We start from the raw sequence: 15,821 nt of genomic DNA, 5'->3' as shown, positions 1-15,821 counted from the left end.
TCGGAAAGGCAGGAGCCAGTGGAAGGGCAAAGGCTGTGTAAGAACTACTCCAGTGACTCATGAAAAGGGTCCATGTCTCTGATCCTCTTTTTCCCAGTGGGAACGTCAGGAAACGGGAATGGGAACAGCCCCGCCCCCCTTTCCCCGGTGGCATGTCAAGGCACCGCACGTGACTTCTGCCTTAACACCACGGCCCTCTCTGCCTTAACACCACGGCCCTTTCTGGTTAACACCACGGCCCTCTCTGCTTAACGCCACGGTTCTCTCTGCCTTAACACCACGGTCCTCTCTGCCTTAACACCATGGCCCTCTCTGCTTAACGCCACGGTTCTCTCTGCCTTAACACCACGGTTCTCTCTGCCTTAACACCACGGTTCTCTCTGCCTTAACACCACGGCCCTCTCTGCTTAACAGCACAGCCCTCTCTGCTTAACAGCACAGCCTTCTCTGCCTTAACACCACGGCCCTCTCTGCTTAACACCACGGTCATCTCTGCTTAACACCACGGCCCTCTCTGCTTAACACCACGGCCCTCTCTGCTTAACAGCATGGCCCTCTCTGCCTTAACACCACGGTCCTCCCGGGTTCCACTGTCTCCAGAGGATGCCAGTCAGGCTCTGTGTTGATGGCACACACCCCTCTGAAGCTCCTCTAACCCCAGGTTTATACAGCAGAACCTGCATACTAAACGACATGCTTGTGGAATTTTAATTCTCTTCCTTTACATCTCATGTCTTGGGGGTTGTGTTGACTTATTGAGAAGAGTAGCATACACTTGTAGGGGGGGACACTCTTTGTGTGTGTGCGTGTGTGTGTGTATGCGTGTGTGCGCCTGCCTGTGTGTGTGTGTGTACGCGTGTGTGCGCCTGCCTGTGTTTGTGTGTGTGTGTGTGTGATTGTGTGCATACAAGAGTAGGAGCCCAGGCAGGTTACCCTGGAGGGCGGTGATCGCTCCTGGGTCCTGTGGCTGATCTGTTTCCCGCTCTCTCTCTCCTGCATCCTGTGGCTGATCCGTTTCCCGCTCTCTCTCTCCTGCATCCTGTGACTGATCCGTTTCCCGCTCTCTCTCTCTCTCTCTCTCTCTCTCAGGGTCGTGGGTGTCTCGGAACAGCAGCATAGACACGGGCGAGGTGGAAGTGGGGCGGCGAGTGACCCAGGACGTCCCGCCAGGAATGTTCTGGAGATCGCTGCTGCACCTCAGCCAGCCACAGTTCCTCAAGTTTAACATCTCCCTGGGAAAGGACGCGCTGTTCGGGGTCTACATCCGCAAGGGCCTGCCCCCCTCCCACGCACAGGTACGCCACAGGCCCCGCCCCCCTCCCACGCACAGGTACGCCACAGGCCCCGCCCCCCTCTCACGCACAGGTACGCCACAGGCTCCATCCCCCTCCCACGCACAGGTACGCCACAGGCCCCGCCCCCCTCCCACGCACAGGTACGCCACAGGCTCCACCCCCCTCCCACGCACAGGTACGCCACAGGCTCCACCCCCCTCCCACGCACAGGTACGCCACAGGCCCCGCCCCCCTCCCACGCACAGGTACGCCACAGGCTCCGCCCACATCTGGCCCACCAAGGCCACTCTGCCTGAAGGCCTATGTCTCTCACTCTGTCTGTCTCTTTATCTCTCTCTCTCCCCCTCTTTCATGCTCTTTCTCTCTCTCGCTCGCAGTACGACTACATGGAGCGGCTGGACGGGAAGGAGAAGTGGAGCGTGGTGGAGTCGCCACGGGAACGCCGCAGTATCCAGACGGTGGTTCTGAACGAGGCGGTCTTTGTGCAGTACCTGGACCCGGGCACCTGGCACCTGGCCTTCTACAACGACGGGAAGGAGAAGGAGTCCGTTTCCTTCAGCACCGCGGTGCTGGGTGAGTTGCTCCTCCCCTCTACCTCTCTCTCATCCACTGAGGGTTTTAGCTTCTGGAACGTTCTATGCTTCTCGCAGGGTGTTTTAAGGCTGAGAGGGAGAGTGAATCGCTCGTGTCGATGCTTTTGACAGGTGCATTATGGGCAGCCTCCTCCCAGTGCACAGCACAGTTTCCGAGTGTGAGACTCGACTGCTTTTAAATGCAGAAGCTCCCACCGAGGGAACTGTGGGTAAAGCGATGCATTTGCGATGTTTTCCCACATCTGCTAGTTTATGTCTGCAAGAATGTCACAATAAATGCATAAATACAAAAAGTGATGCAGAATAAATCTCCTACATTGTGGAAAACTATTAACAGAATGATTTCAGTAAGACTGACATCCTCCTCTGCCACTGGCGTAAGTTTCGTTTGAACATTGGGGGGGAAACATTAAGCGGGGCTCTGGGGGTCCTCCCCCAGGAAATTTTGAGCATCAAACACTTAATTTCCTGCATTCTGGTGAATTTTTATGCACCAATTTGTGCCTTTTCTGCATCAATGTATGGTGGTAATGCTTTTATTTATGTAAATGAAAACACAATTCAGGGGGACAAATGCTAGTGTTCTAAATATTGAGGGGGGAGTATCCCCTACGTCCTCCCCGAAATCTACGCCCATGTCCCCTCCTAATTCAGGGAGGAGTAGGTGGGAACTCTAACAGAAGCTCTGGAAATTCAGTAATGACCCTATTTTTACTTTACATAATGAAAAACAATTTAAAGTGAAAAAGTGAACGGTGAAGTGCAAACAGGGTCTTTTCAGACAGATTGCTGAATGTTGACTTATTTGTGACGTTTATTTATTTCATTGCAGCAGCAAAGGAACACTGATAGGTTTGCATGCAGTCAGCGGAGCTGGTCGGATTCATTTATAAAGCTGGACTTTCGGCAGGGTTTGGAGAGAGCACTGGGCTGGGGCGGACAAGCACACCGGAGGAGAGGCTGTAATCGGCATGTTTGACCTTTGACCCCAGCCGTTCTCACATATATGTCTCCCTGTGTGGGTCTCATTGATCACAGATTCTGTGCAAGAGTGTCCCCGCAATTGCCATGGAAATGGAGAGTGCGTGTCTGGCGTGTGCCACTGCTTTCCAGGGTTCCATGGGATGGACTGCTCGAAAGGTGTGTCACCCTGAGCACATGGGCGGGGGGTGGGGGGGGTGGGGGGGGGGGGGTGGGGGTGCGTCACCCTGAGCACATGGGGAGAGGGCTGTACACTCTCACCAGAAACAGCCCAGTGTGATTCTCCCTCTCTCTCTCCCTCCCTCCCTCCCTCTCCCTCTCTCTCTCTCTCTCTCTCCCTCTCTCCCTCCCTCCCTCTCTCCCTCTCCCTCTCTCTCTCCCTCCCTCCCTCTCTCCCTCTCTCTCTCTCTCTCTCTCTCTCTCCCCCTCTCCCTCTCTCTCTCTCTCTCTCCCTGTCTCCCCCTCTCCCTCTGTCTCTCTCCCCCCACACCCCCCACCCCTCCCCCTCCCTGCAGTGGCGTGCCCGGTGCTCTGTAGTGGGAATGGGCAGTATGATAAGGGCGCTTGCGTGTGCTACAGCGGGTGGAAGGGTCCAGAATGTGACGTTCCCAGCAGCCAGTGCATGGACCCCCAGTGCAGCGGGCACGGCACCTGCTCCGACGGGACCTGCGTCTGCTCACCAGGGTTCAAAGGGGAGACCTGCGCTGAAGGTGAGTGTGACCCCCCCCCTCCCCCCGGGGACTCTGTCTGACAGGGCCCCTCCCTTCGTCTCCACACCGTACACCCCCAGCGGAAAAGCGCTGCTCAGCTCTGCGGATCACAGGTAGATTTCTGAGTGAGCCGCACTCCCGCTGAAGTGCCTGAGAGACTGGAGCTGCTCTCAGATTAACCTGAGAGAGGGAAGAGAGGAAAATGCTGAAAAAGAGTGGTGTGCATTGAACTGAATGGGCATTTTTGAGGAGTTTGCCATCCCATAATTCCACATTCCTACAGTAAAAATGCATGAGTACCTGGGAAGGTGGTCTTGTGCAGAGTCCTGAGAGAACATGGGCTCTAGATGGAACCTGTAGATCTGATCTGATCATTTATTGTAACCGCAAAGTAATTCTGTGTTTTTAAATGACTTGTTTTAAAAAAAACCTGTGATAATGTTGGTGGTGAAATAAATTAAAAACTGTAAAGCCTGCTTTAACAACTCAAAAGAGTAATTAAATAAGACGGAGTGCTAAGAGAAGGGAATAGGGAGATGCAAGATTAATTCCAAGATGAATTCTTGAATCCGAGAAGAAGCGGGTCTCTGTCTGTGTTGGAAGGTGGCCATAATTACACGGGTTGTTACGACTGAATGTCCTTTCATTGCAGATACATACAGCTGTGTTTCCTTCCGTCTGCTGTTTCAGCAGCGTTTGGGAAGTTTTGTCATTTCTGCAGCTTATGAATTTTCATTTGAAAAGTTTTCTGAAATGTATTTGTAACTTGGCAAATAGTTTAATGCTTTTAAATTAGTGTTGTTTGTAAAATACACCTTTAAGAATATTATTTTACTTACAGAATTATATAGTATGTGACATTTTATGTCAGTGTTACATCATGACTTTGGAAGCCAAATGCAATTTCAGTGGCCAGAAAATTGCAATTTCAACTAGCCTAGAAAACTGTCCCTTTTCTCTCCTTCACACAACTTTCAGATTAAGCCACACCTACTTCTGGTATAGATACATATACAGGAAGTGGCATCATAGTGTATTTTCTTCAATGTCTCAGTGTTTCACAAACAGGAATGAAAGCAGGCATGCTGGTTGGTCCTTCCTTATTTAAATTGAATATATACATGTACTGCAATATATTGTGAATATTATTTATGAATCTAATTCACAGCAATACAATATAGCGTAATGTCAAGCTGAAATAATGAGTATATTTGCCAGTATACTGTGGCATGTTATAGTGTAGTAATGTATATTATGAGGCTAAATGGGTGGGTTTGTGTGCTGCAGTGGACTGCCTGGACCCCCGCTGCTCTAATAAAGGGGTGTGTGTGGATGGGGAGTGCCACTGTAAACCCGGCTGGGGGGGGGCACACTGCGAGCTCCCCCGCCCCCAGTGCCCCGACCAGTGCCACGGGCACGGAGCCTTCATCCCCGACACCGGCCTCTGCAGCTGTGACCCAAACTGGATGGGCCCAGACTGCTCTGTGGGTCAGTACCCCTCCAACGTCTGTGACCCCCCCCCTCTCCCTCTGTCTGCCTCCCTCTCTCTCTCCCTCTGTCTCCCTCCCTCCTCTCTCTCTCTTCCTCGTCTCTCTGTCTCCCTCCCTGTCTCTCTCCCTCCCTCTCTCCCTCTGTCTGCCTCCCTCTCTCTCTCCCTCTGTCTCCCTCCCTTCCTCGTCTCTCTGCCTCCCTCGTCTCTCTGTCTCCCTCCCTTCCTCGTCTCTCTGCCTCCCTCCCCCCCTCTCTCCCTCTGTCTGCCTCCCTGTCTCTCTCCCTCTGTCTCCCTCCCTCCTCTCTCTCTCTTCCTCGTCTCTCTGTCTCCCTCCCTGTCTCTCTCCCTCCCTCTCTCCCTCTGTCTGCCTCCCTGTCTCTCTCCCTCTGTCTCCCTCCCTCCTCTCTCTCTCTTCCTCGTCTCTCTGTCTCCCTCCCTGTCTCTCTCCCTCCCTCTCTCCCTCTGTCTGCCTCCCTCTCTCTCTCCCTCTGTCTCCCTCCCTCCTCTCTCTCTCCCTTCCTCGTCTCTCTGTCTCCCTCCCTTCCTCGTCTCTCTGCCTCCCTCCCTCTCTCTCTCCCACCCTCCCTCTCTCCCTCTGTCTCCCTCCCTCTCTCTCTCCCTCTGTCTGCCTCCCTCTCTCTCTCCCTCTGTCTCCCTCCCTCCCTCTCTCTATCTGTCTCCTCCCCTCTCTCTATCTGTCTTTTCCCCTCTCTTTCCCTCTCTCTCTCCCTCTCTCCTCTCTCTGTCTCCCCCCCTCTCTCTCTCTCTCTCTCACTAAAAAGTGTAAAAGCCCCACTGAGTCATCTCCTCTCACATTGTCCACTCTAACTGTCCTTCAGGTCTTTTATTCTCATTTGTGTCTTTTCATTTAATGCTGTTATTATGAGAAGCTTTGGCAACACTTTGGCAGCACCCCCGTTTATTTAAATCCCCAGAGGTGTGCTCGGTGGACTGCGGGACGCACGGCGTGTGCATGGGCGGGGCCTGCCGCTGTGAGGAGGGCTGGACGGGCGCGGGCTGTGACCAGCGTGTGTGCAGCCCGCTGTGCGTGAAGCACGGCACCTGCCAGGACGGGAAGTGCGAGTGTCAGCAGGGCTGGAACGGCGAGCACTGCACCATCGGTAAGAATGCAGCCACGCCCACGACCACGCCCACCTCCATGCACTCAGCCACGCCCGCGACCACGCCCACCTCCATGCACTCAGCCACGCCCGCGACCACGCCCACCTCCATGCATTCAGCCACACCCACGCCCACATCCATGCACTCAGCCACGACCACGCCCACATCCATGCACTCAGCCACGACCACGCCCACATCCATGTACTCAGCCACGCCCATGACCACGCCCACCTCCATGCACTCAGCCACGACCACGCCCACCTCCATGCACTCAGCCACGACCACGCCCACCTCCATGCACTCAGCCACGACCACGCCCACCACAGTGCTGGCAACATCACAATAAAAAGAAATACTAAATTTGTCACCTCGTTTTTTAAGATCAGGAAACTAACACTAACACTATCACTAACCGTAACTCTAACACTAACACTAACCCTAACCCTAACACTATCACTAACCCTAACCCTAATTCTAACACTAACTTTACCGTGTGGTTTTCAGAGTTCTGTGTAGGAGCTGCATGCGTGCTTGCTTGTGTGTGTGTGTGTGTGTGTGTGTGTGTTTGTGTGTGTGTGTGTGTGTGCATGCATGCATGTTTTTGTGTATGTGTGTGTGTGTGCATGCGTGTGTGTATGCGTGCATGTGTGTGCCCATGCATGCGTGTGTGTGTGCATGCGTGTGTGTATGCGTGCGTACGTGCGTGTGTGCGTCCGTGTCTGTGTGTGTGTGTGTGTGTGTGCGTGCATGCATGTGTGTTTGTGTGTGTGTGCATGCATGTGTTTGTGCGTCCGTGTTTGTGTGTGTGTGCATGTATGTGTGTTTGTGTGTGTGCGTGTGTGCGTGTGTGCATGCATGTGTGTTTGTGTGTGTGTGTGTGCATGCATGTGTGTTTGTGTGTGTGTGTGTGCATGCATGTGTGTTTGTGTGTGTGTGTGTGTGTGCATGCATGTGTGTTTGTGTGTGTGTGTGTGTGTGTGCATGCATGTGTTTGTGTGTCCGTGTTTGTGTGTGTGTGCGTGCATGTGTGTTTGTGTGTGTGTGTGTGCATGCATGTGTGTTTGTGTGTGTGTGTGTGTGTGTGTGTGCGTGCAGGCGTGCAAAGCAGTTCCTGTCTCTCTCTGAGTGGGGAGAGCCAGCAGTCGAGCAGTTTCCTAAGTCGACCTGTCCCCCCACCCCCCCCCCCCCCCCCCACTCCTTTGTGGGTCTTTGGGGGATTATGTCAGAATGAAGGCAGCAGTTGATTTGATGTTTCTTGATATTCCAATTTATTGTAGTTAGTATGAGAAGAATTGATTGGCCTTTAGTATTAAAGGAGGGTGTGTGTGGTCCTACCCAGGGAGTGCAATCAATTCCTGCAATGGATTTTTCTGTCCAAGTGCTTCATAAGTATTTGGCTGCTTAAAATGGCAACTCTTTTTAAAAGGCTATCATTGCTAATTGCCTTTTTTTCTCAGTTCAATATTGTGTGAGAATCGATGCAGATTTGCTTGTTGATGTGACATTCCAAACCCCCTGACGTTGAAGATGGGATTAATTAAGGACAGCGTTCTCTAAGGACAGGGCGACTGTGGAGGGGCGGGGGTGTGCTCGCTCTTTTCAGTTGTGGGGTACGATTGAGCTGCTTCAGGGAATTGCATTCTCTTTTGAGAGATATGATAGGGTACCCCCAATTTTCAAAGTTCCCCCAAACTGGCAAATTTGCATACAGTCCTGTGGCACCAGTGTGTCAGTGAGGACAACATGATTTTAAAACCCCATCTGCAGGAGAGCTCCACCCTCCACCCCTCTGCTAGGTGTGCAATAGAGCCTGGCGTTTGGTCCCATATCCACACACAAACGGCTCAGGTGTGCTGTGTTCACAGAAAAACAGGATGACATCATGACAGGTTCCTCTCTTCAAGAGAGGTTCAGAGGTGGTAGGGCGGGACTTCAAAGGAAGCTTTCAAATATTAAGATTCTAAATTATGACTAACAAAAACAAAAAATCTTTTAAAGATGACCAATGAGTCACTTTTTTTAAGTTAAACAATTTTATAATTAGATCTCCCCATGAAAATCATTTTATGAAACTGGTAAAAATAGGTTGTAGTCACAGAAGTGGTGTCGGTAAATAGTACAGAAGACAGCCAGTAATAAGCGATGCAGAATCAGACCGAAGTAGCTGAGCCCTGTCTCTCTGTAGCCCCTCATTATACCCACAGTCTCCTGACTCCTTTAATCACATTCTCTAAAGAGAGAACATCACACTCCAACACAGCCATCCGAATCCAAGTCTCTAGGAAAATTAACTATCTGAGAGTTTGTATATGCTCTTATCAAATATTTCTTGCTTTGAATACATTTAGAAAAATCCATTTATCACCCAGACTGCAGACAGTCCTCTGTTGCTCGGTAAGAGGTTGGGGTTTGTAATGCGCATGTAATTTACTGAGTTGTCCTGTTGCACAATCAATGCGGTTTGCGTGGGGCTTTCGCCGTCGGTAGTTATGTAAATACTTTATCCCACAATCTTAAAATACACGTGTAAGTGAAAGTTGGAATACATTTTTGAAGTTCTCTGGAGAAAGATGAGGACTAGGTGGAAATGAAATGTGTGAAATCACTGATCACTGAGTTACGCCTGTAGCCAATCAAACGCTTCCTTGAGTTTTTAGGATGCTCTGAGGCATGTGTGCATGTGTGTGTATGTGTGTAGTTTCCTCTCGCTGAAAGAAATGTTTACCTGACTCCATCACTTCTCTCCATCTCTCCTTTTGTTTCATCCCACTGTCCCCTCATCTTCTCCTGGCCCCTCTCTCTGTGTCTGTCTGTCTGCTTGTCTGTCTGTGTATATGTCTGTGTGTCTGTCTGTCTATCTGTGTGTGTGTATGTCTGTCTGTGTCTGTGTGTATGTTTGTCTGTGTCTGTGTGTCTGTTTGTGTGTTTGTTTGTCTGTGTCTGTGCGTGTGTGTCCGTGTGTATGTCTGTCTGTCTGTCTGTGTCGTGCTGCCGCAGACGGGTGCCCTAACCTGTGTGGGGGGAACGGGCAGTGCACTCTGGGACAGAACAACTGGCACTGCGAATGTCACATGGGCTGGAGGGGGCCAGGCTGCAGCGTTGCCATGGAAACATCCTGTGCTGACAACAAGGACAACGAGGGAGGTGAGCAGGGGGGAGCGTTTTACTGTTTGCCTTTTGTTAATTGTTTTTTATTTGATTTCATTTTTGAATTGTAACTTTGAATTGCCTTTGTGTATGAAAGGTGCTATACAAATAAACCTGCCTTGCCTTGATGAGGTGGAAAAAACAGAAGTGACAATAAAGCCTAACCCTCCCACCCCCCTCCCCCGCCCCGTGCAGACGGGCTGACAGACTGCATGGACCCAGACTGCTGCATCCAGAGCCCCTGCCAGAACAGCCCGCTGTGCCGGGGGTCCCGGGACCCCCTGCAGCTCATCCAGCACAGCCAATCACCTGCCCAGAAAGTGAGGTCATTCTACGAGCGGGTGAAGATGCTGGTGGGCAGGGACAGCACCCACATCATTCCTGCTGAGAACCCCTTTAATGAAAGGTATCCCAAAAACACACCCTCACTCACTTTATCCTGCTGGGAATCACTTAAATGCCAGGTACCCCAAAAATGCCAGGTGCCCCAAAACACACCCACACTCCCTTTATCCTGCATTTTCTGTTGGAACTGCTTTATTAACAAATGAGCTGATTAATTATATTCCTAGGTAGGCATGTCAGCACTTATTATTTATTTATTGAATAAATATAAAACTGATGTGGTTGTAGCTTCAGTTATCTCTGTCTCCAGTGGTGTTCGATTAGCCATGTTACATGCACCTTCGGATTATCGCTTTGGCTAAAAGGAGTTTCCTAATATGGAAACTCAGAACCTCTGTAAGATTGATTGATTGTTTCATGGAATGATTGACAGGGGGCTGACTGTCCTGTTTCTGTGCAGCTTGGCGTCCCTGATTCGAGGGCAGGTCCTCACAGCAGACGGGACGCCCCTGGTGGGGGTCAATGTGTCCTTCGTCAAATACCCCCTCTACGGCTACACCCTCACACGCCAGGACGGGACGTGAGTAGCTCCGCCCACATCATGCCATGTGATCATGTTTATGGACCCTTTATAATCCTGTCATTTCCACCTCTAGCCAAGCGGCATCAGGTCTGCTTTTGAGAATAATGCAGGACGAAGGCTCCTGGTATCTGTTAAGGCTCTGTTCCAGTGTGTGGATAGTCTCCATGGTCTGGTATCTGTTAAGGCTCTGTTCCAGTGTGTGGATAGTCTCCATGGTCTGGTATCTGTTAAGGCTCTGTTCCAGTGTGTGGATGGGTCCCATGGTCTGGTATCTGTTAAGGCTCTGTTCCAGTGTGTGGATAGTCTCCATGGTCTGGTATCTGTTAAGGCTCTGTTCCAGTGTGTGGATAGTCTCCATGGTCTGGTATCTGTTAAGGCTCTGTTCCAGTGTGTGGATAGTCTCCATGGTCTGGTATCTGTTAAGGCTCTGTTCCAGTGTGTGGATGGGCCACATGGTCTGGTATCTGTTAAGGCGCTGTTCTCCTGAGTTGATAGTGGAGGCTGCGGGGAGCATAGCTGGTGAATATGATTGGCTGTTCCAGCTTTGAGGGAAAATGGCGAGCATGCATAAAGAGCCATGTAGAGCATTAGAGTGAGATTGTGCTGCAGTTATAAACCAGCGGGGCAGCAGCAGTGGGGACTTGGCACTGCTGAATTTCTGAATGGGAGTGAGTAGCACAGGCAGAAGAAAGAATGATTAGTCTCCTCTTCTTCTTCCTCCCCCTCCTTGTTTCCTGTAGGTTTGACCTCCTGGCCAATGGTGGCGGCTCTCTGACCTTGCACTTTGAACGCGCTCCTTTTCTGAGCCAGGAGCGCACCCTGTGGCTGCCCTGGAACACGTTCGTTGCCATGGACACGCTGGTGCTAAAGACAGAGGAGAACACCATCGCGGGGTGCGACCTCAGCGGGTTTGTGCGTCCCGACCCCGTGGTGGTGGCCTCCCCCCTGTCATCCTTCTTCAGCTCCTTGCCCGGGGAGAGACCCATCGTCCCAGAGACGCAGGTATGGGGTCGGGGGTCAGGGTTCAGGGGTCAGGAGCTCATTCACATCTGGTGACCCTTCAGCCAACAACAGTGATCTGGTGTTAGTCTCTGTGGCCTTGAAGTTGGGACCCTGTGTGACCCCGGGACCGTGTGTGACCTCTGTGTGAAGTTGGGACCCTGTGTGACCTCTGTGTGAAGTTGGGACCCTGTGACCTCTGTGTGAAGTTGGGACCCTGTGTGACCTCTGTGTGAAGTTGGGACCCTGTGACCTCTGTGTGAAGTTGGGACCCTGTGTGACCTCTGTGTGAAGTAGGGACCCTGTGCTTCTGAGTTTAATAAGAGTTCCTGGATTCCAGGAATCAATGTAAGAAGTAAAAAGAAGCAGTATTTTGTCATAATACAGCACAGGCCTCAGTTTCATATCACGTTTATTAAACCCTAAAGATGCCATTATAGAACAGTACAGGTAAGACAAGCCCATTTAGCTGAATAGAGGTTAAGAGACTGTGTCTCTCCCCCGCTCTCTCTGTCCCTCCCGGCAGGTGCTCCATGAGCAGGTGGACATCCCTGGCAGCAGTCTGAAGCTGTGTTACCTGAGCTCACGCACGCAGGGCTACCGCGCCCTGCTCAAGATCACCATGACGCCGGTCGTCGTGCCGCTCAGCCTAGTCCGGGTTCACCTCATGGTCGCTGTGGAGGGGCATCTCTTCCAGAAGTGGTTCCACTCGTCCCCCAACCTGGCCTACACCTTCATCTGGGACAAGACCGATGCCTACGGCCAGAGGGTCTACGGCCTGGCAGAAGCTGTGGGTCAGTGGGGGGGTTGGGTGGGGTGGGATTCGGTGGGTCAGTGGTGAGGTTGGGTTGGGTGGGTCAGTGGTGGGGTGGGGTTGGGTTGGGTGGGTCAGTGGTGGGGTTGGGTGGGGTGGGTCAGTGGTGGGGTTGGGTTGGGTCAGTGGCGGGGTTGGGTTGGGTGGGTCAGTGGTGGGGTTGGGTTGGGTGGGTCAGTGGTGGGGCTGGGTTGGGTCAGTGGCGGGGCTGGGTTGGGTCAGTGGTGGGGTTGGGTTGGGTCGGTCAGTGGCGGGGTTGGGTGGGTCAGTGGTAGGGTTGGGTGAGGCAAACCTTGGGAGTTAGCCTGTTACCTTACCCTTCACCAGCCTCATACCCACTGTTGACCAGACTCCGCCTCCTTCACATTAGTATGTATTCATGCTAATTCCCAGCTCAGCTATGCTGCGTGAGCCCTGTGGTGGTGTGCCATGCTCCCGTTAAGAGCTGTCACTCACGTTCCCGTCTCCACACCCAGTCCAGACCCCTCCAAGCCGCAGGACGGTCTTTAATTAAACCCAACAAACACGTCCTGTCTTCCTGCTTGTCCCCAATTAGCACTCGTTTAATGGATTTGACACCTTTAAGGTGTTGAGGAGGTGTGAACTCTCCCCTGGCCCTAGGTGTGAATCAGGCCCTGAACCAGCGTGTTCATGACCTGCTCCGACATGCATGTAGTCAGAAGCAATTATCGTCATGGAAATGATGATAATGGCATCGAAATTGAATGTCACAAGAATTACAGTTTTTTTTTTAAGATTAAAAAAAGGATATTAGTTATCACTGGGAAATGTGACAAATGTGTGTCCTATTTTTTGTTATTTGTTTACTTGGTAGTGTAATTTTAAAATTGACCTGTGTCAGTACCCTAATGAGTTTACCTGTACTGCATCACAGTACCTCTCGGTCTGGACACCAGTGTAATATGATGCTTTGGGAAGTGATTGCCGGTTTGAGTCCTGGTTAGTCTTTGTCCATTTGAGCCTCCTGAATTATTTCAGTAAATATTGTGCTGCATAAATTGACTGTATTTATGGATAAGAGCGTCACTGTGATGAATAGTCTCTGACACGCCTCTCCTCTCTCCTCATTGGCTGGCAGTGTCTGTGGGGTATGAGTACGAGGTGTGTCCCAGCCTGATCCTGTGGGAGAAGAGGACAGCAGTACTGCAGGGGTTCGAGCTCCACCCTTCCAACCTGGGTGGCTGGTCCCTGGACAAACACCACACCCTCAACATCCGCAGCGGTAGGTCAGCATGTCCGAGCCGGCCTGTCACGGGGAGAGGATTGGCTGGTTGATAGGCAGGAGGCAGAGGATTGGCTGGTCTCTGGGCAGGAGGCAGGGGATTGGCTGGTTTCTGGGCAGGAGGCAGAGGATTGACTGTCCACAGGGGCAGGAGGCAGAGGATTGGCTGGTTTCTGGGCAGGAGGCAGAGAAGTCTCAGAAACAGCCTGACTCATCTCTCTCCTCTGCCTCTAATCTGTTCCTTTTCTGAAGCAGAAAGAAACCAGACGTGGGGATTAAACAGTGTTTGATTAAAGTTCACCAAACAGTACTGTTTAATCAAACAAATGGGATCTCAGGTCATTGGAGCGTTCAGCAGTGATATGGCTAATGTACAAACGGGTGTGTGTGTTTTTTGTGTGAATAGAGGTCTGTGATTGTGAGTGTGTGTGTGTGTGTGTGTGTGTGTGAGTGAGACAGAGAGCTGTGAGTACACGCACAGAATTCGCGGCTAACTCTTCAACCCTTATACATACAAACACAGCCATGTCATATTACAACTTCACCCTGCTGCACACCCCAGCATAAATATATCACACAAGCTTCTCCATTTAAACAACTTTATTTACTTATCTATTGTATCTTTTTTATGTGCGGTAGCGCATGTTTGTTTGTACTCTGTGTAAGTCCGGGAACTTCCGTGTTACGGGTGGCGAGTGGGACCAAACCGACCGTACGGCTCCGGGTAATTTTAAATCGCTTTTTCTGCCACGTTTTGGAAAAATGGTGGACATTGGAACAAACCATCGCACCTTTAGTAGAGAAGCTATAAATGATTTTAACTTCTGATTGTAACATACTTAAGCCTACTTTTTAAATCAGCAGTGATTATATAGTTACCCAGTGACTTTGTGTAAACACTTAATAGTGATTTGGGAATTGATTGTTTATTAATGAGCAACCCCCAGTCATGGTAGGGACCAAGAGGGTGGGGTTTCTGTGTTAAAGCTCATTTCCTGGTCTTGTTGTTCCTGGTTGCTCACTAGCGCCACTACGGATGGCTCCAGTATAGGTGTTTTCATACCCGGTTTCCATGTAAAGTCTACGGTACAAATGCGGTCAAAATACAAAGTCAATAATGGTAAATGGTAAACGCACTGCATTTATATAGCGCTTTTATCCAAAGCGCTTTACAATTGATGCCTCTCATTCGCCAGAGCAGTTAGGGGTTAGGAGTTAGGTGTCTTGCTCAAGGACACTTCGACACTCCCAGGGCGGGGTAATTTTTTCTCACAAGAACAAATAGTCACAATATGTGTATTTTATTCGTCTTATGACTGTCCATGGGTCGATTTCATGATTTATTGTGTCATTTGGGCACTGTTATAATATTTGTTGTGGACCAATGAGGTACAGTTTGCACTGTACCTCATTGGTCCACTGTACCTCACTTCCTGATTACTGCAGAGAACTAAGCTACAGCAGGGGCTACAGTCTATGACCACTGGGGTGGGAGGTGGTGCCTCTTGGCCTTGACATTGCGGCTCCGACTTATCGTCCTGGATCCACTTGTGCAAAGTCAGAAAATGCAGGCATCCCATTTCGTAGTGATTTCATTATGGCGTGTGCTATTTACAGCTGCCCTAAACGACCATGAAATAATCCTCCTCTGAAGTTTTTTCGGTAGCCAAGTCATTTTTACCATTTCCTTTAGCCTACTTAACTAAATAATTAGTTGGCAGAAAGCGTAATCAGCTTGCTATATTTGGTAGTCCAGTAGGCCTAGCCTATGCTAAAACAGTTCGCAACTTCGTCTACCAGGCCATTTGACTAGCTAGCTAACCCTAACCGGCAAATATTCAATCTGTCAAACGTGTTTGACGGCTTGTCAGTGGTGTACATTCCGTAAATGTCTGCCTGGGCCATGCTTCACGGATGTGACAAAGCTACTATAATCCAAGCGGCCAAAACCAGACTTCGTTTTTGAAGCTCATTTCCTGGTGTTGTAGTTCCTGGTTGCTCACTAGCGCCACTACGGATGGCTCCAGTATAGGTGTTTTCATATCCGGTTTCCATGTAAGTCTACGGTACAAATGCGATCAAAATACAAAGTCAATAATTTTTTCTCACAAGAACAATTAGTCATAATAGGTGTATTTTATTCGTCTTATGACTGTCCATGGGTCGATTTCACGATTTATTGCGTCATTTGGGCACAGTGCCAATATATGTTCTGGACCAATGAGGTACAGCTTGCGTCACTTCCGGATTACTGCAGAGGACTGAGCTACAGTAGGGGCCACAATCTGTGGTCACTGGGGTGGGAGGCGGCTCCGACCACGGTCCACCTGTGCGAAGAAAATGCAGGCATCCCATTTTGTAGTGGTTTCATTATAGCGTGTGCTATTTACAGCTGCACTAGACGACCATAAAATAATCCTCCTCTGACGTTTTGCGGTAGCCGAGTCATTTTTACTATTTCCTTTAGCCCACTTAACCAAATAATTAGTTGGCAGAA

At 50.5% G+C, this 15,821-nt stretch overlaps 1 protein-coding gene across 2 annotated transcripts in view; it reads left to right on the top strand.

The window, feature by feature from the left end:
- The window catches only part of LOC118223570 (teneurin-2-like), a 200,236-nt gene that overhangs the window by 167,300 nt on the left and 17,115 nt on the right, over positions 1-15,821 (top strand). For both annotated transcript variants that reach the window (XM_035410272.1, XM_035410273.1), the window contains 12 exons: positions 1,090-1,295; positions 1,673-1,868; positions 2,927-3,028; positions 3,385-3,579; positions 4,867-5,067; positions 6,007-6,192; positions 9,191-9,337; positions 9,536-9,746; positions 10,146-10,265; positions 11,009-11,270; positions 11,794-12,061; positions 13,181-13,324. In XM_035410272.1, coding sequence (XP_035266163.1) covers positions 1,090-1,295; positions 1,673-1,868; positions 2,927-3,028; positions 3,385-3,579; positions 4,867-5,067; positions 6,007-6,192; positions 9,191-9,337; positions 9,536-9,746; positions 10,146-10,265; positions 11,009-11,270; positions 11,794-12,061; positions 13,181-13,324 — 2,238 coding nt within the window. The remainder of the gene's footprint in view (positions 1-1,089; positions 1,296-1,672; positions 1,869-2,926; positions 3,029-3,384; positions 3,580-4,866; positions 5,068-6,006; positions 6,193-9,190; positions 9,338-9,535; positions 9,747-10,145; positions 10,266-11,008; positions 11,271-11,793; positions 12,062-13,180; positions 13,325-15,821) is intronic.

Source organism: Anguilla anguilla, chromosome 3 (assembly GCF_013347855.1).
Source record: "Anguilla anguilla isolate fAngAng1 chromosome 3, fAngAng1.pri, whole genome shotgun sequence".
NCBI lineage: Eukaryota > Metazoa > Chordata > Actinopteri > Anguilliformes > Anguillidae > Anguilla > Anguilla anguilla.
The sequence above is the reverse complement of the archived record's forward strand: the minus strand, read 5'-3'. Positions and strand labels throughout refer to the sequence as shown.